The sequence below is a fragment of the Podarcis filfolensis genome (assembly GCF_964270895.1).
Source record: "Podarcis filfolensis genome assembly, chromosome: 2".
NCBI lineage: Eukaryota > Metazoa > Chordata > Lepidosauria > Squamata > Lacertidae > Podarcis > Podarcis filfolensis.
The window spans coordinates 17,117,232-17,144,957 of NC_139605.1; the positions used below are offsets into that span (position 1 = coordinate 17,117,232).

General features: G+C 45.1%; 1 protein-coding gene and 1 long non-coding RNA gene across 3 annotated transcripts; one reads left to right on the top strand and one right to left on the bottom strand.

Annotated features, from left to right (window-relative positions):
• Positions 1 to 1,743: 1,743 nt before the first annotated feature.
• LOC310757368 lies at positions 1,744 to 5,327 on the bottom strand. Its single transcript, XR_014545113.1, has 3 exons — positions 4,748 to 5,327; positions 2,672 to 2,791; positions 1,744 to 1,892 (listed from the first exon to the last, which is right to left on the bottom strand). It is a non-coding gene; the product is annotated as an uncharacterized lncRNA (long non-coding RNA).
• Positions 5,328 to 11,983: 6,656 nt separating this feature from the next.
• LOC310756917 (E3 ubiquitin-protein ligase TRIM39-like) lies at positions 11,984 to 27,726 on the top strand. 2 transcript variants are annotated; one of them, XM_083601856.1, is made up of 8 exons: positions 11,984 to 12,032; positions 13,310 to 13,516; positions 15,117 to 15,641; positions 20,402 to 20,497; positions 23,734 to 23,964; positions 24,944 to 24,966; positions 26,234 to 26,349; positions 27,088 to 27,726. In XM_083601856.1, exons 3-8 carry the CDS (start codon positions 15,225 to 15,227, stop codon positions 27,633 to 27,635), a joined length of 1,431 nt encoding a protein of 476 aa, XP_083457982.1. In that variant the 5' UTR covers positions 11,984 to 12,032; positions 13,310 to 13,516; positions 15,117 to 15,224; the 3' UTR covers positions 27,636 to 27,726. The 2 variants fall into 2 exon arrangements, with proteins under 2 accessions (XP_083457982.1, XP_083457981.1); XM_083601855.1 differs by lacking the exon at positions 11,984 to 12,032 and having other exon boundaries at positions 20,399 to 20,497.

Consider the following 27,726-nt stretch of genomic DNA (forward strand, 5'->3'; position numbering starts at 1 on the left):
GCACTGCCGAATCGGACCACAGGCCTCTCAGGTCCAGCCATTCTTCTCCTTAAAGTGCCAACCATAGGTCTAAAGGCAGCCCACATGACCACAGAAACATTCTTCCACTCATGATCCTCAACAGCTCATATTTGCCTCTGGCCCTTTAAGTAGCATGTGGCCATGGTGAATAGCGGCCGCTGGATTTGTTTAAAGCTGCCTAGGTTTGTGGCCCTCACAGTGTCCATGGGAGATGGTGTGACTGACGGCTGAACAAACACTCAGTTTTTCGGTATCTGTTAATTAACTGAAAGACTTCTGGTCGCGTGGCATGCATATCTGTGGTATGACAAGGTTAAAGCTCATAAAGCATTTAAAAACCATATTGTCAGAAGAGCATTGTTTAATGTCTGGATAAGCTATAAAGATTTACTTGAAAATAAAACCCCAAGGTGGTTATCACCGATGGAAGCGAAGGCTCAGAAGAAGCTCAATATGGAGGCCAAGTGGCCAAAATATTGGGAGATTTTGGAACAAGAAGGTGACAAATTGAAATTGCAGAGTTTTGAGAAACTAAAAGATAAAGTGCGAGACTGGCTTCATTATTTTCAGATAATGGAGGCTTACAATTTGGACAAGAAAATTGGCTTCCAGGTGGAAAAATCCAAACTAGAAACAGAACTTTTAGAACCCAAAACTAAGATACTATCAAGAATGTATAACTTGCTGTTGAAATGGAATACCCAGGATGAAACGGTTAAATCTGCTATGATTAAATGGGCACAAGATGTTGGACATAACATTATGTTTGCTGACTGGGAACAGTTGTGGACCACAGGTATGAAATTTACGGCATGTAATGCCTTAAGAGAAAATATTATGAAAATGATATATAGGTGGTACATGACCCCAGTCAAGCTTGCAAAAATTTACCATTTGCCCGATAATAAATGTTGGAAATGTAAAGAAAATGAAGGTACATTTTTTCACCTTTGGTGGACGTGCCCTAGGATTAAGGCTTTCTGGGAAATGATTTATAATGAATTGAAAAAGGTATTTAAATATACCTTTGTGAAGAAACCAGAGGCCTTTCTCTTGGGCATGGTCGGCCAATTGGTGTTAAAAAAGGATAGAACTTTCTTTATGCATGCTACAACAGCAGCAAGAATACTCATCGCAAAGTATTGGAAGACGCAAGATCTACCCACTCTGGAAGAATGGCAGACGAAATTGATTGACTTTATGGGATTGGCAGAATTGACTGGCAGAATCTGTGACCAGGGAGAAGAATCAGCAGAAGAAGAATGGAAGAAATTTAAAGACTATTTGCAAAAATATTGTAATATTAAGGAATATTGAGTGATGTTGGATTGAAATTAAGGGGTTATCAGCTGTAATGGTATAAAAGAATATGAAAAAATAGTGTTTTTTTGTATATAAGTAAAAGTATAAGTTACAATAATTTAAGAAGATGGATAGAAATCAAGGCTTTTAGCTGTAATGCTATGAGATAAGGATTTGCTGGATGAACAATTTGAACTGGAATACAAGAAGGGGAGGCATGAGGAGGTCAGGGAAATATGTTATTGAAAAATAAGTTATGAAATTTATGTGTTTTTAATATTTTTTCTTTTTAATTTTTTCTTTTTGTTCTTTGTTTGTATAAAATGGAAAATCTTAATAAATATCTTCTTTTAAAAAAAAAGAAAGACCCCCTCTTCATTCTTCTCTCAACGTCACACAAAGAACTAAGACACGCAACACTGCCATCTATTATTGCTGAGTGCAATAATTTTTATCGGCGCAACAGGAGAATGTGTACAGTTTGTTAGTGCGCTTGTCAAAATTCCATTGGTCACACCTGTCGTCATCCACATTCGTGCAGCCCATGACCTTCTGCCACAGCTGGAAACCTGGGGTGGTGGGAAGAGGCACGGGGAGAAAGGAAAGCATTTTGATTCGTGTTGTTATTCATGTTCTGCTTGAGGTGAAACAGGAACGTGCTGCCACCCCGCCCTGCTGCCCACGACACACTAGCCGCTGCTTCTCTACTGGCGGTGGAGGGGGGTGAGTGGCAGAGGTGAGGCAGGCACCACCTCTTGGACTTCTTCCACCACTCAAGGTAGGTGCCTCACCTTCGTTCGTCAGTAGACCAGGCCTAGCTGTGAGTCCCGACCTATCTAAGGCCAGCTGGGGGATTGATGCCCCAGTGGCAGCTGTATTCATATCTGAAGGAGCATCTCCACCCCCACCGTTCTACCCGGACACTGAGGTCCAGCGCCAAGGGCCTTTTGGCGGTTCCCTCACTGTGAGAAGCCAAGATACAGGGAACCCAGTAGAGGGCCTTCTTGGTAGTGGCACCCGTCCTGTGGAACGCCCTCCCACCAGATGTCAAAGAGAACAACAACTACCAGACTTTTAGAAGACATCTGAAGGCAGCCCTGTTTAGGGAAGCTTTTAATGTTTGATGCATTACTGTATTTTAAAATTTTGTTGAAAGCCACCCAGAGTGGCTGGGGAAGCCCAGCCAGATGGGCGGGGTATAAATTTTATTATTATTATTATTATTATTATTATTATTATTATTATTATTATTGTAATCCACAGGCCAACACAATATGACTTTCCCCTTGAAATAAGTGCTAGCTTGCAAGGAAAAGGTCAAGGTTGCCAAGAAGACAAGACACCTTACCTTTGTAGATTTTCAAGATTATGCAGACCATTCTGTTCTTTATGGCAGCGCATCTTCTCCCTAACGGCATGCATGGTATCCATGGCCTCATGGTAGCACACTGTCGGCAGACAACAGCATCTGTCGTTAAGAAAGAGCATTAAAAATAATAATGCGGTTGCTCCTAGGATCCACATTAGCAAGTGTCTCCAGATCAAGTTTATCTAGATGCTGGATAGGGAAAAGAGATATTATCTTCCTCCTCCTTTTCTCCTTAACGCAGCAATGCTCATGAAAATGGAGCTATGTCATGACACAGTGCTGTTCACATTGCTATGTCATGACATAGTGCCGTGTGCAAGGAGTGTGACAGGCGCTGTAGTATAACTGCTTTAGCTCCTCTGGAACGAGGATGCGGGTGGCGCTGTGGTCTAAACTGCTGAGCCTCCTGGGCTTGCTGATCAGAAGGTCGGCAGTTCGAATCCCCGCGACGGGGTGAGCTCCCGTTGCTCTGTCCCAGCTCCTGCCAACCTAGCAGCTCGAAAGCACGCTAGTGCAAGTAGATAAATAGGTACCGCTGTGGCGGGAAGGTAAACGGCATTTCCGTGTGCTCTGGTTTCCGTCACGGTGTCCCATTGCTCCAGAAGCGGTTTAGTCATGCTGGCTGCATGACCCGGAAAGCTGTCTGTGGACAAACGCCGGCTCCCTTGGCCTGAAAGCGAGATGAGCGCCGCAACCCCATAGTCGCCTTTGACTGGACTTAACCGTCCAGGGGTCCTTTACCTTTTTATATATATAACTGCTTTAGCTCCTCAGGAATGAGTAACAATGGCTCCCAAAGACAGTGTTAAATAGCATTAACGATCCAATGCTAAAGCATTTCAAAACATAATCCAACAAGCAACTCATTTTGTGTATATGGACATTAGAACATTCTCAGGACTTCGTAAAACAAACCATTACAATATATCAGACAAATACGTAATCAATATGCCCAAGCAACTGCATATTCTTAGAGCACTCATTCTCCCTCCCCCCCCTTCAGAGTTAACCTTTGAGATGACTTGCTGTTTATTTCCTAAAACGTTTTCATATCACCAAGGCAATGTGCAGCAATTATACCAGTATACCAGTACAATAAAATACAAAGTGCCATACAAACTGTCTACAATAAGGATTGAAACGACTGGTAGCCTTAAGAAAACTGAGTTCTGACACCGATTTGTCTTTCCCAAGTTCAAAAGCGTTTTGGATATGTAGTTGTCCTCATGATATCATGGGCTGCATGAAAGTGGGGATTTACAGAAAGGCGGCAGATGGCGAAGATTCTGAGGAAGTGTATGTTTGTATTGTTCACAGATATTGCAATATCACCTGGGACCAAGTGGCAAAGCTATCTGATCTAATTCTACAATTAAAAACAATAAATTACCTTGTAATTTACCTTGAGGGGGAGAAGCAAATTGGGGGTTTGACTTATAGGTCATACATTTGAAACACATGGCTTCCCTCAATGACTCCTGGGAACTGGAGTTTGTTAAGGGTGTGGAGAATCGAAAAACTGTAAGGGGTAAATTACAGATCCCAAGAACCCTTTGGGGAAGCCATGTGTTTTAAATATGCTTTAAATGTATGTGGCGGATGGGGGAAAGGGTGGTGGGACACGATGCCCAGACCAGTGTCATCCCATGTATTATTATTATTATTATTATTATTATTATTATTATTATTATTATTAAATTAGTGCTTTTTTGTAAAAAAATGTTTAGGGGTACTTTCATTTTCCTACTCATATTGAAATACTGCCCCTCAATGAGGCCAAACTTATATTCACAAAATGTTTAAGGGTATTTCTGTTGTTGTTGTTTAGTTGTTAGTCGTGTCTGACTCTTCATGGCCCCATGGACCAGAGCACGCCAGGCACTCCTGTCTTCCACTGCCTCCCGCAGTTTGGTCAAACTCATGTTGGTAGCTTTGAGAACTCTGTCCAACCATCTCGTCCTCTGTCGTCCCCTTCTCCTTGTGCCCTCAATCTTTCCCAACATCAGGATATGCGTACCCCTAATTATTATTATTATTATTAGTTGTTGGGCTTACCTCCTGCTACGAAGCAGAGAAAAACGCAAGATGCAAGGAGCCAGATGTGAGCCATGCCCAGCCACAGTGGTCCCCGAGCAACAGCAGTGTCCTCTTAGATGGCACTAACAGAGAGAAAGTGACTTCTCGTTTGTGGGCAGTCTGGTTTTTATCCCAACCATAGAACACATCTACGCTCCAGAGATTAGCCTTCGCTTCTGGAGGTGGATTGAACACATGGGATCACTGATTACCATTTTAATGTTTGGATCTTAGGTGAGATAATGTTTTATTTTTAAAAAAATTATATCCCACCCATCTGGCCGGGTTTCTGCAGCAACTCTGGGCAGCTTACAACACATACAGAAACGCAACAAAACATTAAACATTAAAAAACAAAATACCCTACACAAGCAACAAACAAACCAATAAATCAATAGAAATCAGTAACAGCAACAATAAAGAGTTTACAGTTACACCCAAATTAAAATAACCACCAACTCCAGCTAAACATTTAACCAACACCAACCCGACAAAAACAAAACAAAGGAATTAAAATTAGATACTCTGGGATTTTTTTGATCTCCTTTATCCTAGAGTGGGATGAGTATGCACACCATGGGCAGCAATAACTTAGCAAAGTACATTCAATTCTCTGAAAAAACAAACACACCCATATATTCTACGCCTACGTCTCCAACTGGTCCTGGATTCTCTAGTTCCTGCCATTGCAGCTTTCTGCCTTCCGATCTTTCTGTCCTCATATGTTCTGCTCCAGAAATATCCCACTTTTATTAAACAAAAAAAAAGCTTGCCGTGCCTTCTCTCCTGCACTCTAAGCTTTTAACAGGATGAAATCGACAGAGATGTCGAGGAGTTTCAGTTTTGAAACTGTCACTTACTGTGGTGTTCTTCCATTTTGGGTTGTTGCCTGAATTGTTCCCATCATCACTGACCATTGGCTAAATTGATGGGAATTGTCGTCCAACAACGTCTAGGGACCTGCAGCTGAAGAACACCAACTTATACTATATTCACTATAACAGCCCCATCAATGGAAGCCCAGTGCAAGGACTTCTGCTTGCACAATGAGGCTTTCTCCCTCTCTTCCTCCTGCTTAAGGTTACCAGATTTTTTTCAGTGAATCCGAGGACACCTTTCTTTCTTTCTTTCTTTCTTTCTTTCTTTCTTTCTTTCTTTTTCTTTTTTAGTAAATTTTATTAGTATTTTCCACACAACAAAAAAGAAAAAGAACAATACACAAAACACAAAAACTAGCAAATAAAAAAACAAATCCAAATCTTACAAATAAATAAACACTAAAAAAGAAAAAAAAAATGACTTCCACCAATCCCACAGCACCTCCTTTACCTCTCATTGTATCTTCCTGTTTTCCTTATCATCCCTATCCTAACATCTAGATATAAATCCCGCTTTCTTGTCCTTTCACTTCACAAGCTTATTCCAGACTCAGCCAGATTTCTGTCCTTGCACCTTGGCTTTTAAGGTATTCATTTAGGCACTCCCCTTCCTTTTTCACTTCACTTTTTGGTTTTTGTCTTATTATATCTGTCAATTTTGTTGTTTAGTCGTTTAGTCGTGTCCGACTCTTCGTGACCCCATGGACCAGAGGACGCCAGGCACTTCTGTCTTCCACTGCCTCCCGCAGTTTGGTCAGACTCATGTTTGTGGCTTCGAGAACACCATCCAACCATCTCGTCCTCTATCGTCCCCTTCTCCTTGTGCCCTCCATCTTTCCCAACATCAGGGTCTTTCCCAGGGAGTCTTCTCTTCTCATGAGGTGGCCAAAGTATTGGAGCCTCAGCTTCACGATCTGTCCTTCCAGTGACCACTCAGGGCTGATTTCCTTAAGAATGGATGCGTTTGATCTTCTTGCAGTCCATGGGACTCTCAAGAGTCTCCTCCAGCACCATAATTCAAAAGCATCAATTCTTCAGCGATCAGCCTTCTTTATGGTCCAGCTCTCACTTCCATACATCACTACTGGGAAAATCATGGTTTTAACTATATGGACCTTTGTTGGCAAGGTGATGTCTCTGTTTTTTAAGATGCTGTCTAGGTTTGCCATCACCTTTCTCCCAAGGAGCAGGCGTCTTTTAATTTCATGACTGCTGTCACCATCTGCAGTGATCATGGAGCCCAAGAAAGTAAAATCTTCCCCTTCTATTTGCCAGGAGGTGATGGGCCCAGTGGCCATGATCTTTGTTTTTTTGATGTTGAGCTTCAGACCATATTTTGCGCTCTCCTCTTTCACCCTCATTAAAAGGTTCTTTAATTCCTCCTCACTTTCTGCCATCAAGGTTGTGTCATCTGCATATCTGAGGTTGTTGATATTTCTTCCGGCGATCTTAATTCCGGCTTGGGATTCATCCAGCCCAGCCTTTCGCATGATGAATTCTGCATATAAGTTAAATAGACAATATACAGCCTTGCGGTACTCCTTTCCCAATTTTGAACCAATCAGTTGTTCCATATCCAGTTCTAACTGTAGCTTCTTGTTCCACATAGAGATTTCTCAGGAGACAGATGAGGTGATCAGGCACTCCCATTTCTTTAAGAACTTGCCATAGTTTGCTGTGGTCGACACAGTCAAAGGCTTTTGCATAGTCAATGAAGCAGCAGTAGATGTCTTTCTGGAACTCTCTAGCTTTCTCCATAATCCAGCGCATGTTTGCAATTTGGTCTCTGGTTCCTCTGCCCCTTCGAAATCCAGCTTGCACTTCTGGGAGTTCTTGGTCCACATACTGCTTAAGCCTGCCTTGTAGAATTTTAAGCATAACTTTGCTAGCGTGTGAAATGAGTGCAATTGTGCGGTAGTTGGAGCATTCTTTGGCACTGCCCTTCTTTGGGATTGGGATGTAGACCGATCTTCTCCAATCCTCTGGCCACTGCTGAGTTTTCCAAATTTGCTGGCATATTGAGTGTAGCACCTTAACAGCATCATCTTTTAAAATTTTAAATAGTTCAGCTGGAATATCATCACTTCCACTGGCCTTGTTATTTGCAGTGCTTTCTAAGGCCCATTTGCCTTCACTCTCCAGGATGTCTGGCTCAAGGTCAGCTACCACACTACCTGGGTTATACGAGACATCTATTTCTTTCTGGTATAGTTCCTCTGTGTATTCTTGCCACCTCTTCTTGATGTCTTCTGCTTCTGTTAGGTCCTTTCCACTTTTGTCTTTTATTATGGTAATCTTTGTACGAAATGTTCCTTTCATATCTCCAATTTTCTTGAACAGATCTCTGGTTTTTCCCATTCTATTGTTTTCCTCTATTTCTTTGCATTGCTCGTTTAAGAAGGCCTTCTTGTCTCTCCTTGCTATTCTTTGGAAATCTGCATTCAATTTCCTGTATCTTTCACTATCTCCCTCGCATTTTGCTTGCCTTCTCTCCCCCGCTATTTGTAAGGCCTCGTTGGACAGCCACTTTGCATTCTTGCATTTCCTTTTCATTGGGATGGTTTTAGTTGCTGCCTCCTGTATAATGTTACGAGCCTGCATCCATAGTTCTTCAGGCACTCTGTCCACCAAATCTAAATCCTTAAACCTGTTCCTCACTTCCACTGTGTATTCATAAGGGATTTGATTTAGATTGTATCTTACCGGCCCAGTGGTTTTTCCTACTTTCTTCAGTTTAAGCTTGAATTTTGCTATAAGAAGCTGATGATCTGAGCCAGTCAGCTCCAGGTCTTGTTTTTGCTGACTGTATAGAGCTTCTCCATCTTTGGCTGCAGAGAATATAATCAATCTGATTTTGATGCTGCCCATCTGGTGATTTCCATGTGTAGAGTCGTCTCTTGTGTTGTTGGAAAAGCGTGTTTGTGATGACCAGCTTGTTCTCTTGGCAGAACTCTATCAGCCTTTGCCCTGCTTTGTTTTGAACTCCATGGCCAAACTTGCCAGCTGTTCCTTTTATCTCTTGACTCCCTACTTTAGCATTCCGATCCCCTATAATGAGAAGAACATCCTTCTTTGGTGTCATTTCTATAAGGTGTTGTAAGTCTTCATAGAATTGGTCAATTTCAGTTTCTTCAGCACCAGTGGTTGGTGCATAAACTTGGATTACTGTGATGTTAAAAGGTCTTAATTGGATTCGTATCGAGAACATTCTATCATTTTTTAGATTGCATCCCAGTACAGCTTTCGCCACTCTTTTGTTGACTATGAGGGCCACTCCATTTCTTTTACGGGATTCTTGCCCACAGTAGTAGATATGATGGTCATCCGAACTGAATTCGCCCATTCCCGTCCATTTTAGTTCACTGATGCCCAGGATGTCAATATTTATTCTTGCCATCTCATTTTTGACCACATCCAACTTACCAAGGTTCATGGTTCTTACATTCCAGGTTCCTATGCAATATTTTTCTTTACAGCATCGGACTTTCCTTTCGCTTCCAGGCATATCCACAACTGAGCGTCCTTTCGGCTTTGGCCCTGCCGCTTCATCAGCTCTGAATCTACTTGTACTTGTCCTCCGCTCTTCCTCAGAAGCATGTTGAACGCCTTCCGACCTGAGGGGCTCATCTTCCAGCGTCATAACTTTTATATGCCTGTTGTCTTTGTCCATGGAGTTTTATTGGCAGGGATACTGGAGTGGCTTGCCGGTTCCTGCTCCAGGTGGATCACGTTAGGTCAAAACTCTCCACTACGACCTGTCCATCTTGGGTACCCTGCTCGGCATAGTTCATAGCTTCTCTGAGTTATTCAAGCCCCTTCGCCACGGCAAGGCAGTGATCCATGAAGGGGTCTGTCAATTTGGCTAATTCTAAATATTCTGACGCGGGTGGCGCTGTGGGTTAACCACAGAGCCTAGGACTTGCCAATCAGAAGGTCGGTGGTTCGAATCCCCACGACGGGGTGAGCTCCCGTTGCTCAGTCCCTGCTCCTGCCAACCTAGCAGTTCGAAGTGCAAGTATATCAATAGGTACCACTCCAGCGGGAAGGTAAACGGTGTTTCCGTGTGCTGCTCTGGTTCGCCAGAAGTGGCTTAGTCATGCTGGCCACATGACCCGGAAGCTGTACGCTGGCTCCCTCGGCCAATAAAGCGAGATGAGCACCGCAACCCCAGAGTCGGTCATGACTGGACTTAATGGTCAGGGGTCCCTTTATCTTTAAATATTCTGAAAGCTTACATAACCATTCTCCCCTAGTGGGTTACTGATTCCCAGGGACACTTTTCAACTTCCTACTAAATAGATGGATTTTGTCAGGGGACTGATCTGTAAATTCGGGGACTGTCCCTGGGAAACGGGGATGTCTGGTAACCTTACCCTGCATGCCCTCCACATTCCCCGAGACTGGTTGGGGTGTGTGTGTCAGGAGAACCCCCAAAGCAGCCACCTGGCAGGAAGAAGCGGGGTCTTTCCACATGGCAAGCTGAAATGCTTGTGCGGCAAAACAACTGGCACACTTGGAGCAGCTCCCATTTTACATCCACTGATCTCACAACCAGACACCAGAAAGGGCTGAAGCACCTTAGTTCTCCCCAGCACTATAAAATTAGGTGCTCCTGGACATGGCCATAGCTAGGATTTTTGTTTGCGGGGGTCAGTTGTTGACCTTTTTCTCCCGGGTTCCTTATCTACACTTACCTATGGTCATATCTCACACCATACATTGAAAGCAGTTTTACAAACTTAGTTGGTCTCCAAGGTGCTACTGGTAGGATTTTATTTAATTTTGTTTCGACTATGGCAGACCAACTCGGCTTGTTGTTGTTTAGTCATTTAGCCATGTCCGATTCTTCGTGACGCCATGGACCAGAGCACGCCAGGCACTCCTGTCTTCCCCTGCCTCCCGCGGTTTGGTCAAACTCATGCTGGTAGCTTCGAGAACACTGTCCAACCACCTCCTCCTCTGTCGTCCCCTTCTCCTTGTGCCCTCCATCTTTCCCAACATCAGGGTCTTTTCCAGGGAGTCTTCTCTTCTCCATGAGGTGGACAAAGTATTGGAGCCTCAGCTTCAGGATCTGTCCTTCCAGTGAGCACTCAGGGCTGATTTCCTTACCTGTAATTAGTTTTACATCAGTTCAGCAGTCATGGAGAGAATCCCAGAAACTGTAGTCTGTTAAGGATGCTGAGAATTGTAGTTTGGCTATTCCTTTGAGATGGTAAATAGATTAGTTCTTGAATCCAGGTCACAGGCCCACCCTATTCATACACAAAATATGCCCTTAGGGCAGGATTTGAAGGATTTGGAAGTGAAAGGGCTACTGGGAAAGGTTTCTCTTCTGCAGAGGAAATATTTAGAGTCATTAGGAGAGCCAAGATGGCTTGGGGGCGGGGAGTGCTGTGTGTGTGAAAATAATGTGTCATTTCCTCAGGGGAACATTTCCTAAACTTTGGAGGGTTTTCTGTGGAGTGTGTGCACCCTAACACCTGTGTGGAAAAGTTGCGGCAACGGGAACTTTTTGGTTTCGAGAAAAGGCCAGTGAGAAGTTATGTGATAGAATTGCGTGAAATTATGCAGCTTCATAAGAGTATATATTTAACGAAGATGAATAAATGAGCAAATTAAGGTAATTTAGATATGCAGAAGATATTAAAAAAAGATTTGGGGGGGCACAGAAAGAGGGGAGGGAAGACAAGCTTTGAAATGTCAAAATGATTGTAAAAAATAGTGAAATGTATAAACTTGAATGGTATAAAGAAATTTTTTAATATATATATTTTTAAGAAAGTGGCGAAAGAAGAGTTCTCCCTCTCTGGTCCCACCAAAACTCGTGGGCACCAGATGAAGGTAATGGCTGGAAGGTTCAGGTGAAAGAAAGCGCTTCTTCACAGGTAAACTGCGGAACTCCCTCCCACAGGAGGCAGGGATGGTCACCAACCAGGTTGACTCTAAAAGAGGATTCGGTACTAGCCACGACAGCTAGGCTCTTCCTCAGCAGCTGGAGGCAGCAAAGCTCCCGAATAGCAGTTGCTGGGAGCCGCAGGAGGGCAGAGCAACTGCAAGGCCTACAGAGCAACTCCCTGCAAGGCCTACAGAACGGGGGTAGCGAAAGGAACCCGCAAGGCGACGCCTTTTGTGAGTCTACCCACACGCCACGCGTCTATGGAAAGCGGAGATAGCGAAAGCGGCCGGGAGAACGAATCAACCGTTAGCTCTATGGCCTCGGCGGCGCTCAGAGCGTCGCTTCCGGTGACGTCAGAGCCGCTTCCCAGAGCGGCGGAGGAGGCGGGGCGGAGAACGAATCAAGCTGTAGCTCTATGGCCTCGGCGGAGCTCAGAGCGTCGCTTCCGGTAACGTAGGAGCCGCTTCCTGTGGTGGCGTTTACGGAACGGGTTTGTTGTGGAAGTGGGAGGAGGGGGCTGGCGGTTGGCCGGACGTCCAGCAGGCCGTGCGGTTCGCCCCGTCAGCCGTCGCCCTCATGTTCGCGGGGCGGGAAAGTGAGGGCCAAAGCGGGGCGGCGGGGCTGCCGTAATTGCGGCCGTGCTGCGCGGAGGAGCGGCGGGTTTTGTGGGGCCTCCCGTAATTACCCCTCTAAAGCTCCCTCTGAAATTGCCCTTATTGCACGCCGTGAGATCCCCGCCCCTCTGGCTTCTCCCTGGCAGCCGGTTCAAAACACCGCGCCGTCTTAACAACGGCAGTCTTAGCCCCCGAGCCCAAGTCCTCTCCACAGAGATCTCCTGTGCTTCAGGTTGCAGGTGCGCTTCAGGTGCCTGCCTCAGTCCTAGAATTCCAGAGCTGGAAGGGATCCTGGGAGTCGTCGATCCCAACCCCCTTATGCAATGCAGGGATCTAAACTAAAGGATCCCTGACAGATGGCCACCGCCAGTCCTGCTGCCCTGCCTCTTCCTCCTCTGCCTGCGCTGGAGTGGTGCAGTAGCTGACCAGGGTGAGCTGAAATAAAAGCCCTGTATCATCTTTCTGTTCATGGTGTGGCATTCTCTCAGTTCACCGCTCCTACAGTGCAACGTGAGGGCCTACTAGGTTGGGCTGTTGTACAAGGGCTTGAGATAAACGCCTGTGAAGTGTTTTGGGGGAAGCGCTGCATAAACGGTGACCAGCTTGCCAGGAAGGAGGCTGCTGTCCCCTTGTTAACTAAGACAGGACTGTTTAAAAGTGTGTTTCTGGTGCGTTTTAGCTTTTGCTAGATGGTTCAGAGGCAATGGCCCACTATCTGGGCCCCACAGGGTGAATTGGATATCGCTGTACAAAAGGGGAAATCTCAAAAGCCGACATTTAAAGGGGTAAAAGATCTGGAACGAAACAGGGGTGGAGAGGGTGACCCTACTTTAATAGGGAGACAAGCAGGTACAAATGTATGGCTTACTCCAGTGTGGACAGGCCCAGAGTTTGGGTAAGAGTCGTGAGCTAGAAAGTCTCTAATTCAGATCTTGCTTGAGATATAAATACCCTTGGGCAAGCCAGTGTTTTCTCAGTCTCAGCACTTCATCTGCTGTATGGGGATAATTTATAATACTAATTTTGCTTAAAGGCTGTTGTAAGGGTTACTGGATAATACATGTGAAGTACTTCGAACACTTGGAAATATGCTGTATAAATGGGAAGTATTATTGCTTTCTAAATATTTTTTTTTTCCTTTTGACCTTCCAAGGGAATACCAAAGTGTTAAATGCTAGACGACTCATTTGCAAGGTGCCTTGGTGTTAAGGAACTGGAAGAGATCAACAGCCATAGCTTAACTGTTCAACTGTGATGTTGAATCATGCCTCGGCCAGCTCCCAATGGATAAATCTTTGCTGTCCAAAACCCGGCTCAAAGAGGAAAATACGCTTGCAGCTGAGGAGCTCCAAACAACAGGGTAGGTAGTCTGGCATCGCCTGCCCTAAAGGGTTTTGAAGTACCCTGACAAATACTAAAACTGCTGTAATGCTGAGAATTGACACTTTTTAATTGGTTAGTTGAGAGCCACTGTGATGAAGTGAATAGGTTAGCTTTGAATCTGGGAGACAGATTCTGCCCTCCAGATGTTGGGCTGCTGTGTTTAGCATTAGCAGAATGTGTGCAAATTACACATAGCAGAGGAACACCTGTCATAGGTTCCAGGGATTGTACTAATTTTGCGGCAGCAGGAGAAAGTCCGGGGAACTTTGCTCTCCGTATGTTGCTGAACCACAAACTGTTGGGCTGTTAGCATCCAAAATGCATATGGAAAAGGTTAAGGTTTGAAAGGACTGTAGAACCCTGTGGTGTCATACGCTCTGTGGCGTTTCTCTCTGTGTGGTATTTCAGTTGGTTCAGTTGGTTTCATACACTCTGTGGTATTTCAGTTGGTTCAGTTATTAACAGTCTTGTGAGTCTTAACGGTTAGAGCAGCAGGTGTGTTGTGTTGTGCTGCTGTTTGCCTCAGAGTCAGAGTAAATGTTAGTCAGTAACAGTCTATGTAAGATGTTCTAGCAACTAAATAAACTTCCACCTGCAGTGTGTGTGTGTGTGTGTGTCTTCCACCTGCAGTGTGTGTGTGTGTGTGTGTGTGTGTATGTGTATCTGCAACTCCAAGTACGCTAAGTAAAAGTTACTTGGTCTTTAAACATGAGTATCTTGTGTGGTTTTTATAGGAGGAAAAAGAGAACTAAAGGATCAAACAACCCAGGGCTGTCTTCCACATAGTCTGCAAATAGGGACTAGAGTCTTAATTCCCCGCACAAACATCAGTCTCAGCAAACATGGCCAATGGCCAGGTGCGATGGGAGTTATAGTTCAGCAGTGCATGAAGAAATTATCTTAACTCTTTAGATTGATATATATACCCTGTAGAAGTGGGCTGAATTTGTAATGTAAAAGATACTGCAAGTTTGTTTTGATGCTGTGTGAATGACTACATGCAAGACTTAACATATGTTCATGTATTTGTCCTGGAAGACAACACTCAATGTTTGGTGGTTGCTTTCAGAATTTTCAGTAGAGTTTGTAAAATGAACAAAACAAAGTTCAGCAACATCTGAAGGGCCACGGATTCCCCACGCCTGAGCTAAATAGCGGGTCTGTGATCAGGATGTGAAGGATATAGGGAAAACATTCCATATTGTTTTGGGTCGTATATGAGTTACTGTGTGCTTACACTATGCTCAATTAGAAATATTTCACATGCCTGTGTACATGGTAGGTCACATGCCTTAGTATTTGAGAACAATTGTGTATTCTGTGTATGGTGCAAATTTGGTGTTTTTATGAAAAGAACACAGTTGGGACAAATTGAACTGTGCCACCACTCTGTCGTGGCCATATGCAGTGTTATTGTACGCTAGTGCAAGATCCCTTGCACTGGTGGATGGCATGGTTTAAAGATTGTGCAATGAAGGAATCAAACAGCTGTTGTGCTAGTGGAAGCTTGTTGCACAACAGCTGTGTCATCTGTTGGCGAGCAGTCTTTTGTAATATACTTGTTTTCCTTTGCACAGCAATGCTCCGCCAGCACAACAAGGATATCAATAAGTGATTTAGTGCTACGCTGGATACAGCCCTTGGTTCTGCCATCTATGCTTTCCCCCTCCTGCCTTTGAGGAGTCATGGCCACCACAAACCCTTTGGAGAACCTCCAGGTAGAAGCCAGCTGCTCTGTCTGCCTGGAGTACCTCAAGGACCCCGTGATCATTGACTGCGGCCACAATTTCTGCCGAGTATGCATCACCCGCTGGTGGGAAGATCTGAACCGGGACTTCCCCTGCCCCGTCTGCCGCAAGACTTCGCGCCACCGCATTCTGAGGCCCAACCGGCAGCTGGGCAACATGGTGGAGATAGCCAAGCAGCTGCAGGTCACGAACAAACGCAAGGTGCGGGATGAGAACTTGTGCGAGAAGCACAATGAAGTCCTCCGCCTCTTCTGCAAGGACGACCAGGAGGCCGTTTGCTTAGTGTGCGAGATCTCTCACGAACACCGCTCCCACACGGTGGTGACCCTGGACGATGCCTCCTTGGAGTATAAGGTAAAGTGCGGATGGGACATAGCTGGCATCAAGTTTTTAAAAAAGACGGGAGAGGGCATGAAGACCAATATTTGAGTTTGTTCATAGTAATTGGTTTTAATATTTCTATTGCGTCTGTAAGTGACTTGGAGTCATTTCCATGAGCAATGCGATTAATGTATATAAATAACAACCAGAAACACCACCAGCTGTGTGAGGTATGCATTTGATGTGTATCTGCCCATTGCGGGCAGATGCCTTTTTTGCCATCACAGTCGCACATAAACTTGCACAGTCTGTACTTAACCTGATTGAATAGGGAAGCCCAAGTGGGATCTGCAAGAAAATGCTGTCCTATATTTTGGTTTGCTTGTTTAGTCATTAAAGTGCTCAGCCAGCCAGCCAGCCAGCCACGGCTTCCTCTAGGGAGCTATAAGTAAGCCAATTCACTCCCCCATTTTTTCTTTTCAACGTAATGCTCAACTGGTTGCTAGTGACCACTGACTGCTCTCAGTCTCCATAGGGTTGTCTGGGTGGGGGCTGTTGTTGGCTCTTCTGCAACCCTCAGGGGTCCCCTGAGTATGCTGGTGCCTCTCTTTTGTTTCTTGGTGGCTTCCGTGTTAGTTGAATTTCTGTTAGGCACTGCTGTCAGAGGTGGACTTTGCTATTAGAGGGTGTCATGGAGATGAGGAACGGAAAGCCTTAAAAAGGAGGGAAGGAGCTTGAAATTTGATGTGAGAATTCAGTGCAGAGTTGAATGGAGAAAGGGAACACAGTTGTCTTCCTATAATGAATATGAAGGCTGGAAGAATGGCAAAATAAAGGCAGCAAATGACGGATACAATGTGGGTAGGTTGCTCTTATGTTTGGGAACAAGGTATGCAGCCTGCTATAAGTGGAGTTATGCTGCTATGTGGTGGGGTACACTTAGATCCAGCTTTCTCACTTGAACCTCAAGTGTCCAAGGTGGTGCCTTTGTCCAGCTCTTGCTTACTTGCCAGGCTACAGTTGTTTCTGGAGAAGAATACTCTTTTTCACAGTTCCCCAAATTCCAGCAACCTCTCCCTTGCTTGCATTGCAGTAATCCCCCTGTGCATGAGGCTGCCCTTGAAGATGTGAACACTTCAATTAGTGCAGAATGCATCTGGCCAAATGTTGACCAGTACGTGTTAGACTTGTGAGGTCAGTTGGCCCATAAGCTGTTACACAGGGCCAACAATCTGTTGTTGATACTACACCACACTTCAGCCAGTGTGATCAGCAGAACGTTAAGAGACTTCCTGCTTTCTACTTGACAGTATTCTCCAGAGTTCCCAGTTTAGAAAACTCCTTACCCACGCAGTTCAATCCAAAATAGAAAATGTTTAGGCACAAGACGAGCATAAACATTCTAGCTATGTTAACTTTAAGTTATGTTGGTACATCATGAACTATTCTACAGTCATACCTCATGTTACGGACGCTTCAGGTTACGTGTTTTTGGGTTGCGAACCGCGGGAAACCCGGAAGTACCGGAACGGGTTCCTTCCGGGTTTCGCCACTCGCGCTTGCACAGATGCACTAAATTGCGCCTGCGCAGACACAGCGCTTTAGGATGCGAACACTGTGGGTTGTGGACGTGCCTCTGTCACGGATTACATCCACAACCCGAGGTTCCACTGTACTATAACACAATCATCTGGGCTTATAAGTAAACCTTGTAAAGATCAAAGTATACAGGAATATCCACTAGCACTTTATCATGCTTGCTCACCATGCTATACAGACATCGTGTTAGAAACTGAGATATGAAAACTAGGAGCTAAATGGCACCTTAAACCTAGGTTATGGGCGCAACAACGGAATGTCTAGGTGCACTTTTTTATAACAAGAATTCAAAGCTGAAAATGAATGAACTGCGACTAAAATATTCATTTATTTTTCACATGGTTTAGTCCTTCTCCTGCCCACCCCCCTGATATTCTTAAGAGGGTCTCTTCTCCAGTCTTCAGAGAGTACCTGGAAGTGGGGAGGCAGAAAAAGGTCCTCCTTTCCTTCCATTCTGCTGTTTTAATCTGAAATCTTAGGTGCGGTACTGTGCCCAGAGCTCAGAAACTGCTCACGCTAATGAAATTCCCTGTCGCAAAATGCGCCTAGAATAATGGGAGTTTTGAACACTTCTGACACCATATAGCAGAATCTCGTCAGGGTAGGACAGCATTACTATTTCCATAGAAATAATGCTGCAGAGATTGTGGGTGGGAGGGCAATGGTTGTTTGCAAAAGACCATCTAGAACATGGGTAGGCAACCTAAGGCCCGGGAGCCAGAGCCGGCCCAATTGCCTTCTAAATCCGGCCTGCGGACAGTCCGGGAATCTGTGTGTTTTTACATGAGTAGAATGTGACCTTTTATTTAAAATGCATCTCTTGGTTTTTTGTGGGGCATAGGAATTTGTTCATTCCCCCCCGCCCAAAAAAAAAATATAGTCTGCCCCTCCACAAGGTATGAAGTACAGTGGACTGGCCCCCAGCTGAAAAAGTTTGCTGAACCCTGATCTAGAACGTCTCTGAAATGGCACTTGGACCAGGAACTCCCAACTTGTTTCATTTTCTGTTTTTAAAGCCATTACATTCTGTTAAAGATAGCTTTTGCTTCTAACTATAGGATAGATCTGGCAGCAGTAGCAGGTGAGCACTCAAGTTGTGGGCAGTGTTTGAAATTAGCCAGGTGCATTTTGCACCTGCCTATCAACCACTTGCGACCCAATGAAGATTCCTGGGCGCACCAAGATGGCACCTGACATCTCCACCATCTGGAGGTGCATGCCTGGGGATCATTGGATCTTAACTGTTTTCACACACTAATACCGCACCCTGTACAATTCTGTCAGTTATATTTTAGCGGCACAATCGGAATGAATTTCAGGAACCAAAATGCTTTTTCTGTGCAGCCTGAGCAGGAGTAGTGAATAACGTTATATGTAATTGTTGTAGCTTATCTTCACTTACCCCACCCTACTGCCCTGTTCACAGTTGTGAAGAATATTCTTACATTATGAAAGGTCTGTGTCAACCTTAAGAAAAAGAGGCAGGAATAGGCCACTGTATATGTAGATTGTCCCTGGATAAAGTGACTTTTCTTCTTTAAGTCCTCAAAGTTCTTAACCTAGCTCAATGTAGCTCAATGTAGCCAGATGTTTAACTGAGAATCAATCACAGCCAGTCCACCATATGAAAAATAAGATTTTAGAGCTGTTTAACTCCAAAATTGCAACTAGACATAGAGTCTTAGAGTTAGAAGAGACCCAATGGTCATCTAGTCCAACCCCCTGCAATGCCGGAATTTCAGCTAAAGCATCCTTGACTGATGGCCATCCAACCTCTGTTTAAAAACCTCCAAGGATGAATTTTTTTTCCGAATGTTTAGTCGGAATCTCTTTTCTTGCAACTTGAAGTCTTTGGTTTGAGTCCTACCCTCCAGAGCAAGAGAAAACAAGCATGCTCCCTCCTCCATGTGACAGCCCTTAAGATATTTGAAGATGGCTATCATATCTCCTCTCAGTCTCCACTTTTCCAGGCTTAACATACCCATGCCTTCAAGCGCTCCTCATAAGGTTTAGTTTCCAGACCCTTCATCATCTTGGTTGCCCTCCTCAGCACACATTCCAGCTTGTCAAGATCCTTCTTAAATTGTGGTGCACAGAATTGGACACAGTATTCCAAGTGTGATCTGGCCAAGGCAGAATAGAGTGGCACTATGACTTCCCTCGATCTGGACACAGGTTTTGTTTTGTTTTTGCTGCTGCTGCATCATACTGCTGCTCCATCCATACAGATGGATACTTTGTGATCCATCAAGACTCCTAGATCCTTTTCACATGTACTGCTAGTATGCAAGGTGTCCCCCATCCTATATTTGTGCATCTGGTTCTCCCTGCCTAAGTGCAGAACCTTACATTTGTCACTATTGAAATTCAAGTTGTTATTTTGCGCCCAGTTCTCCAATGTGTTAAGGTCATTTTGAATTCTGATTCTGTCTTCTGTGGCATTAGCTACCCCTCCCAGTTTGGTGTCTGCAAATTTGATGAGCACCCCCTCAATTCCTTCATCCAAATCATTTATAAAGACATTGAACAACAACGGGCCCAGGACAGAACCCTGTGGCACTCCACTTCTCACTTTTTTCCAGGATGACAAGGAACCATTAATGAGTATTCTTTGGGTTTGGTCAGTCAACCAGCTACAAATCCACCTAACAGCTACCTCATTCAACCCACATTTTACCAGCTTCCTCATGAAAATATCACCGGGGGGGTGGGGAGTGTCAAAAGCCTTACTATGTCCACAGTGTTTTCCTGCCTGAACCAACAAGTTTGTATAATTCCATCAAAAAACGAAATCAGATTGGTCTGGCATGACTTATTTTTGAGAAACCCATGCTGGGTCTTAGTAATCACAGCATCCTTTTCTAAATGCTCATAGACCGATGTTGAATTATCTGTTCTAGGCTCTTCCTTGGTATTGATGTCAAGATCACCGTTTGGTAGTTACCTGGGTCTTCCTTTTCCCCCTTTTTGAAGATGAGGGCATTCCATTTTGGAGACTGTAACCTTGATTTAAGGAGCTATTTTGCACTTAGCTTATATATCTGAGTTTCTAACGCTGCTTGTGGGCGTCCTAGAGGTGTCTGTCTGTTTGTTTTTTGGCCACTGCAGGAAGCAAGATGGGTGGTTCTTATGCTCGTGACTCGTACTCTTTAACTGTGCTAGCTCCCAATTATGCCATCTCCTCTTTCAAGCAGGAAAAGCTGCAGAAATGCCTGGAGCCACTTGAACGAAAGCTGCATGAGATCGGCCAGTGCAGATCCCGGGAGGAGAAGAAGCCAGGGGAGCTCAAGGCAAGTGCTGCATGCTTTGGATTGCATCTCTTTCACTTGGAATTTTCTCCCAAAGCAAATGCTGCAGTGGAAACCCTGTGAGCCTTGCTTGAATTCAAGTGGACTACTACTAGTAGTGGGACATGGGTGGCGCTGTGGGTTAAACCACAGAGCCTAGGACTTTCCGATCAGAAGGTCAGCAGTTCGAATCCTGCCGAGCTGCCGTTGCTCGGTCCCTGCTCCTGCCAACCTAGCAGTTCGAAAGCATGTCAAAGTGCAAGTAGATAAATAGGTACCGCTCCGGCGGGAAGGTAAACGGCGTTTCTGTGCGCTGCTCTGGTTCGCCAGAAGCGGTTTAGTCATGGTGGCCACATGACCCGGAAGCTGTACGCCGGCTCCCTCGGCCAATAAAGCGAGATGAGCGCCGCAACCCCAGAGTCAGTCATGACTGGACCTAATGGTCAGGGGTCCCTTTACCTTTACCTTACTACTACTAGTAGTATTAACATTTTCTCTCACTGAGGCAGCTCAAGGAGTCTTTATAAAAACAAAAGACAAGCTTTCATAATATCCAAGGGGTAAAGGAAAAATACACACATTAAAAACAACAGTACATCACGTGTGCTTTAAAAGGCCATATATCATTAACAGCCAGAGGCATGGTTGAAGAGGAATGCTTTTGCATTGCACTTAAAGATATGTAACAAAGGCACCAGGGAAACCTCCCTGGTAAGAGCATGCCACAAATAGGGAGCCACTACAGAAAAGGCCTGTTCTCTGTTGCCACCCTCCAGTCCCCTTGTGGAGGCGGCACACAAAGAAGGCTTCAGATCACAGTTGCAGAGTCTGGATTGGTTCATATATGTGCTGCTGGCTCTTCTTGCCTAAGTGCAGAACCTTACATTTGTCCCTGTTGGAATTTATTTTGTTAGTTTTGGCCCAGCTCTCCAATCTGCTGAAAGTCAAATTGAATGCTGATTCTGTCTTCTGGGGCATGGGCTACCCCTTCCAGTGTGGTGTCATCTGCAAATTTGATGAGCATCCCCTTAATATAAAGAGCCCAGAACAGAATCCTGCAACACCCTACTTGCCACTTTTTTCCAAGATGACGAGGAACTATTAATGAGTTCTCTTTGGGTTCTGTCTGTCAACCAGCTACAAATCTACCTAAGTTACCTCGTTCAACCCACATTTAACTGCTTCTCCACAAGAATAGCACAGAATTTCCATGCTCCACCGAGCTTGTAACTGCTATCGAAAAAAGAAAGAAAACTTAATAGGAAATAGTTAATAAAACCACTCGCTGTATAAAATACAAGCTGGTACAGTCGTACCTTGGTTTTCAAACAGCTTTAGTTCTTGAGCGTTTTGGCTCCCGAACACCGAGTGGCTGTTCTGGTTTGCAAACTATTTTTGGAAGCCAAATGTCCAACAGGGCTTCCGCGACTTGCAGTTGGCTGCAGGAACTTCCTGCAGCCAATCAGAAGCCGTGCTTTGGTTTCCGAACGTTTTGGAAGTTGAACAGACTTCCGGAACGGATTCCATTCGACTTCCAAGGTACAACTGTCTGTGATATTTTCATTTGTTGTGATACACCTGCACCAAGATTCCCTCAAAAAATAAATGATATTTCCCTCAAAAAATAAAAAATAAATAAAAATATAGAATAAAATATTCTATATTTGGAATATATAGTTAACTATCTCAAAGTTCTGTGCCACTTTTTGTTGTCCTTCTGCCCCCACCCTGGCAGAATCAGAATGGCTTAAGAAAATACATTCTGTTAACTTTTATGTCAAAACGAACCAATTATAAAAAGGAACACAGTAGCACACCGGAAAATTGTAATGTACCAGAATTGCATACTTTGGGATAATGTGCTCTTTTTTTCCTTCCATTTAGTCCTGACAGTTCTTCATGCTCCCTTGCTTTTAATTTCTTTTAGTTTTAGCTCCTCTGGAAATTGCTTTTGATGATGATGATGATGGTGATGATAAAAAATGTTTTGCAAAACAACAACAACCCACAAAGTACCCTTCAAACAACTTAAAAAGTGCATTGTTATTAGTAACAGCTAAGAAGCCACATCTGTGGGTGGGAAAACACAAGGATTTGTCTTAGTGATACAGGTGAAACCGTGTAACCCAGTATGCTGTGTAGCCACATTTGTGTATGTAATGTTTATGCTCCTCTTATCCTCTTTGCAAAGCCTGGGATAGCCGACAATTGTACAAAGCATATTGAAACAATTAAAAAATACAACAAAATTATGCCAGCTTTACAGTGGCAGCAGCAAGCAATGCACTCTTTCAGCATTAGTACCTTTGGGAACCTAGAAACAGTGTAAGAACGTTTCCTGGACCTTCCCTTCTGGGTTTTGTCCCTCTCATTTGATATTCAGAGGTATACTGTCTCTGAACGAGGAGGTTCAGTTTGGTTAAAACGGCTGACAGGCTTGGCCTAAATGTTTTCATTTAGTTCTTTTTAATGTTGCATTGAGATGCCATAGTACCGCCCATAGTAGAGAATCACATTACAGTGGACCCTCTGGTTACGTACCGCTCTGGATACGTAACTTTTCGGTTGTGATTGCGGCAAACCCGGAAGTATATACTTCTATACACTTCTATTGTGTATACCTCTATTGTGCTGTGCGCAGAAGTGGCACCTCCAGTTACAAACTTTTCGGGGTAAGTACAGACCCCCCGGGACGAATTAAATTCATATCTGGAGAGTCTACTGTATTCCAAAAAATATTAGATTGCCACACTTCATGGCCAACTTTTCCTCCAACTCTAGGTGGTACACAGTGGGATAACTCTCCTCTGTCTTCACAAAAAAATTGGTAACCTTCCAAGAGGAGCGCCAGCGTTAGTCTGTTGGAGCACAAACCACAAAGATTCTTGTGACGCTCTAAAGGTTGACACATTTATTATGATGTAAGCTTTCATAGACAGAATCCACCTCATCACATTATCATCATTCATCTGATGAAATGGACTTTGATCTACTAAACTGGTGCTCAAGGTGTCACAAGGCTTTTTTGTTGTTGTTTCTATACAGTAAGTTGGGCTGAGAGGGAGACTGTCCCAAGGTCACCCAGTGAGAGTCACAACTGAGCAAGTACTTGAATTTGGGTCTTCCTGGGTCACGTCCTTCTGTAATGTGTCGCACCACGGTTTTGTATCCTGAGCATCAACCTCATTGGGTTGACCTCATTGAGCCCTGCCTGAACCCTGTCTCCCATCTCCCTGCAGCGGAAGGTTGAGGACCGCCGCCAGCTCATCATCCGAGAGTTCGAGGAGATGCATTTGTTCCTGGAGGAGGAGCAAGAAGTGCTGATGCAACACCTGGAGGACGAGGAGAAGGAGATCTTGCAGAAACTAAAGGACAATGTGGCTGAGCTGTCTGAGCAGCGGGTCTCCCTCAACAGCCTCATCACGGAAATCGAGGAGAAGTGTCTGCAGTCAGGCATGGAGATGCTCAAGGTGGGGTGTGCCTGTCTCCTGCATCTGAACAAATGCTGCTTGGAACATCCCGTTCCTCAGCAGCCCTTGAGTCTGCCTCCTTCCCTTACTTTTTTCTAGTGCTTTAAGGAGTAGTAAACCGCCAGTAAAGCTTAAGGCAGGTGGTAAATCAACAGTAGATGAAAACAGACTTGAACTATCTTTTGCACCCACAGATCTGAAAGAGAGAGCCTGCTTCCCCTTTTTTCCTCAACTGCAGCCTGATGGAGCAGATAAAGCTCTAAACAGGACTTTCTTAGGAAGCAGTGATTGCATGTGATGGGTTCAAAGAACCTCCAGAGATCATTTGCCTCAGCCAGTTTCTTAGGAATGCAGTGCTCTTGGCTTGGGACCACCGTTGAATGGGGCTCATGTGGGGTTTTGGTTCCATCACTGATCGTGCAACTCAGAGGGATGAGAGGAGAACAAAGGGTGAATGGATTCTGGTCTTGCGCCAGCCCATTTCTGTTCCCCACTTCCTCCACCTCTCATCTAACATTTCCATAAGGGTCTGTGAACCCCAATTTCTATAGACCCTTTGGATGTGAATCTGTATGCCTCTTGTGGGAAGCAGGGCAAGATGCGTAGGGCTCTAGCTCTCTGTAGTCCTCATGCAAGCATGAAGTCCAGTGTAAGGTCATCAGAATTCGTTTGCTTTGTGAAGGCAGATCCTTGGATAGGTGCATATGGCTGATATTTCAGGACATTGCAGTGGCAGGCTGGAAGCTGATGTGGTTTGCACAAAAGGTCCAACACTTGAATCTTTTTGGTGCGTTTGGGGTTTTTAAAACACGCCTGTGCTTTTTTTAAGCTAAAACAGCAGAATAACATGTGTTGCTTTAACCAAAGGTGGGATCTTCCTCATTTCACCAGTCTGCATAGATAGATTTTACTTAGCGGTTGGGCTCCTTAATGACTACACGACTCTTAACCATTTTTATTTCTTGTCCTTCTCATGCAGGACGTGAAGCACACCCTCGAAAGGTAAGGAGCAAATTCTTTGGTCATCACAACAGCCTCACTGCCTCTTAACATGGGGTCCCATGAGGTGGTCCTTGTCGTAAACAGCTGTTGGACAAGTATTTGTCCTGGTTTGACACATAAAATGCTCTTTTAAAGACTGCTGGTCTCCTTACCTCTTGAAGGAGCGCTTCCAATGGATGCCTTCACTGTCTGAAAGGAGGTGGGCAGCTACCAAAAACAGGGCCTTCTCTATGGTGGCGCCATCCGCCTTCACAACTGCGGAAAGCTCTCCCCAGAGAGGTTTGCCTTGCAACCTACCTTACTGTTCTTTTGGCATCAGGTGTGGTTGAAGGTATGAAAGGCCCCTGCTTTGCTGAAGCAAATACTTGTAAGGGCAAAGGCAAAGGGCTGGATCTAAAAGTGCCACTTCATTCCAAGAACAGATTGGCCTTTGATCGAGGCCCAGACTAGTGGAAATGTGCCAAGAACAATGGGAGTTTTGAACAATGCCAGCAGGGTTTCCCAAAATTAGGCCTCCAGCTGTTTCTGGACTACAGTTCCCATCATCCCTGACCACTGGTCCTGCTACCTAGCGATGATGGGAGTTGCAGTCCACAAACAGCCAGAGACCCAAGTTTGGGGAAACCTGGTGAAAACTAAATAAGACCTCCCTGAAAATAAACAAGTTGCTCAATTATAGCCTGGGAGACGATTCACACCCCCCACCCCCAGGTCTGGAGACTCTTTTATATATTTATTGTAAGTATTTTTTTATAACTGCCTTTCAATCATATTCCCAGGGCAGTTTACAAAAAACAAAAAAGCATATTAAACTAAAACACACAAAAATATGTAAAAAGCAGCATAAGAGAATCAGCAGAATTAAAAGTACTTGTGAATCTCAAGAATTTTTATTTGCTTATTTACGTTTGTACACTGATATCCCACCTTCGTTCCATCCCAGAAGCCAAGGCTGCAGACATGTCGGTTCTCATGTGGTCACTCATCCAGGCAGTGACCAGACCTTGCAAGTATTTGAAGTCTGGCCTCACAATAGCCATGAAATGAAAGATGATTGGGGGACACATGGAAGCAATAGACAACTTCAGGGACAGTAAACCTGGGGCCCACCAGTGTTCCTGGGGCCCACAGCTTGCATCATCCCTGACCCTTGTCCATCCTGGCTGGGGCTGCTAGGGGTTGGGAGCCCGGCAACGTCTGAAGGGGCCACAGGTTCCCCAACCCTGGACTTGCCCTCACCCAACTTGCTCTTCTCTTCTTCTTGCAGATGTGAAGAGGTGCAGGCCCAGAAGCTGAACCTGGTCTCCATCGAGCTGGAAAAGAACTTCTGCAACTTCCCCAGGCAGTACTTCGTCCTGCGCAAAATCATCAAGAGGCTCACAGGTAAGCTGGTGTGGTGTCACATCCAGGCATTTTTCTTTTTGGTTGGTGTGGGGACTGGGAGAATTGGGCCTCTTCTCCCTTGCTCATGGATCAGGGGGTTCTTCCACAGTGCCAACAAAACTCTTTGAGTTTGGAATAGATTCTGCGGATTAGCACCGTCCAAGCAATTGAGCTTAATTCTGATCATTGCACACACAACATAACTCTGTAATGAACCGAGTCCAGGAGAGGTGTGCTAGAATTGTTGATAGTGGGAGAGGAACAGCATTAGCCTTCCCCAATCTGATGCGCTCCAGATGTTTTGCGACACACACACCCCACCCAGCACAGCCAGTGGTCAGCAGTAACTGGAATGATACAGTCGTACCTTGGATCCCAAACACCTTGCGAGTCAAATGTTTTGGCTCCCAAACACCACATACCCAGAAGTGAGTGTTCCGGTTTGCAAACGTTCTCTGGAACCCGAAAGTCCAACACAACTTTCATGGCTGCTGATTGGCTGCAGGAGCTTCCTGCAGCCAATCGGAAGCCACGCCTTGCTTTCCGAACATTTTGGAAGTTGAACGGATTCGGAGAAATCACTAAATATGGACTTGTATTTTGATTTGTATTGTTATAATTCTGTATTTGTAAAATCAAATGAAAATTATTTCAAAAAAACAAAAAGCATCCTGAGCCATTGAGGCCTGGCCACCGTCGCAGCCGAGCCTGAACGAACGTCTCTCCCTTTTCCTGCAGGAGATTTGACCCTCGACCCCGAGACGGCCCACCCCAACTTAGTGCTCTCCGAGGACCGGAAGAGCGTCAAGTTTGTGGAGCAACGCCTGCGAGACCTGCCTGACAGCCCGCGGCGCTTCACCACCTACCCTTGTGTCCTGGCGACGGAGGGCTTCACTTCGGGCCGCCACTACTGGGAAGTGGAAGTGGGTGAAAAGACCCACTGGGCCCTAGGGGTCTGTAACGAATCTGTGAGCCGCAAAGGGGAGACGACCTCCCTGCCGGAGACTGGCTACTGGCGGGTGAGGCTCTTCAACGGGGACAAGTATGCGGCCACCACCACCCCCTTCACGCCCCTCAGTGTCGCCACCAAACCCAAGCGAGTGGGTGTCTTCCTGGACTACGAGGCCGGCAGGCTTTCCTTCTACAATGTGACGGACCGCTCCCACATCTACACTTTCACCGACACCTTCACGGAGAAGCTGTGGCCTTTTTTCTACCCAGGAATCCGTGCCGGACGCAAGAATGCTGCTCCCCTCATCATTCGGCCTCCCACGGACTGGGAGTGACAAGATAGCCGATTCTTCTCCCTCTGCCCCCCGCAACCTCGTTCTAGGATTAGCCCTCAAAGGTGGTTTTTAATTGAATGAATTTGAAAAA

What these genes read in the sequence shown, in the direction of transcription:
- LOC310756917 (XM_083601855.1), top strand. Translation starts at nt 15,225, where the DNA reads ATGGCCACCACAAACCCTTTGGAGAACCTCCAGGTAGAAGCCAGCTGC. An exon ending in GTGAAGCACACCCTCGAAAG is followed by an intron (nt 24,967 to 26,233) that starts GTAAGGAGCAAA and finishes TTCTTCTTGCAG; the next exon opens with ATGTGAAGAGGTGCAGGCCC. An exon ending in AATCATCAAGAGGCTCACAG is followed by an intron (nt 26,350 to 27,087) that starts GTAAGCTGGTGT and finishes CTTTTCCTGCAG; the next exon opens with GAGATTTGACCCTCGACCCC.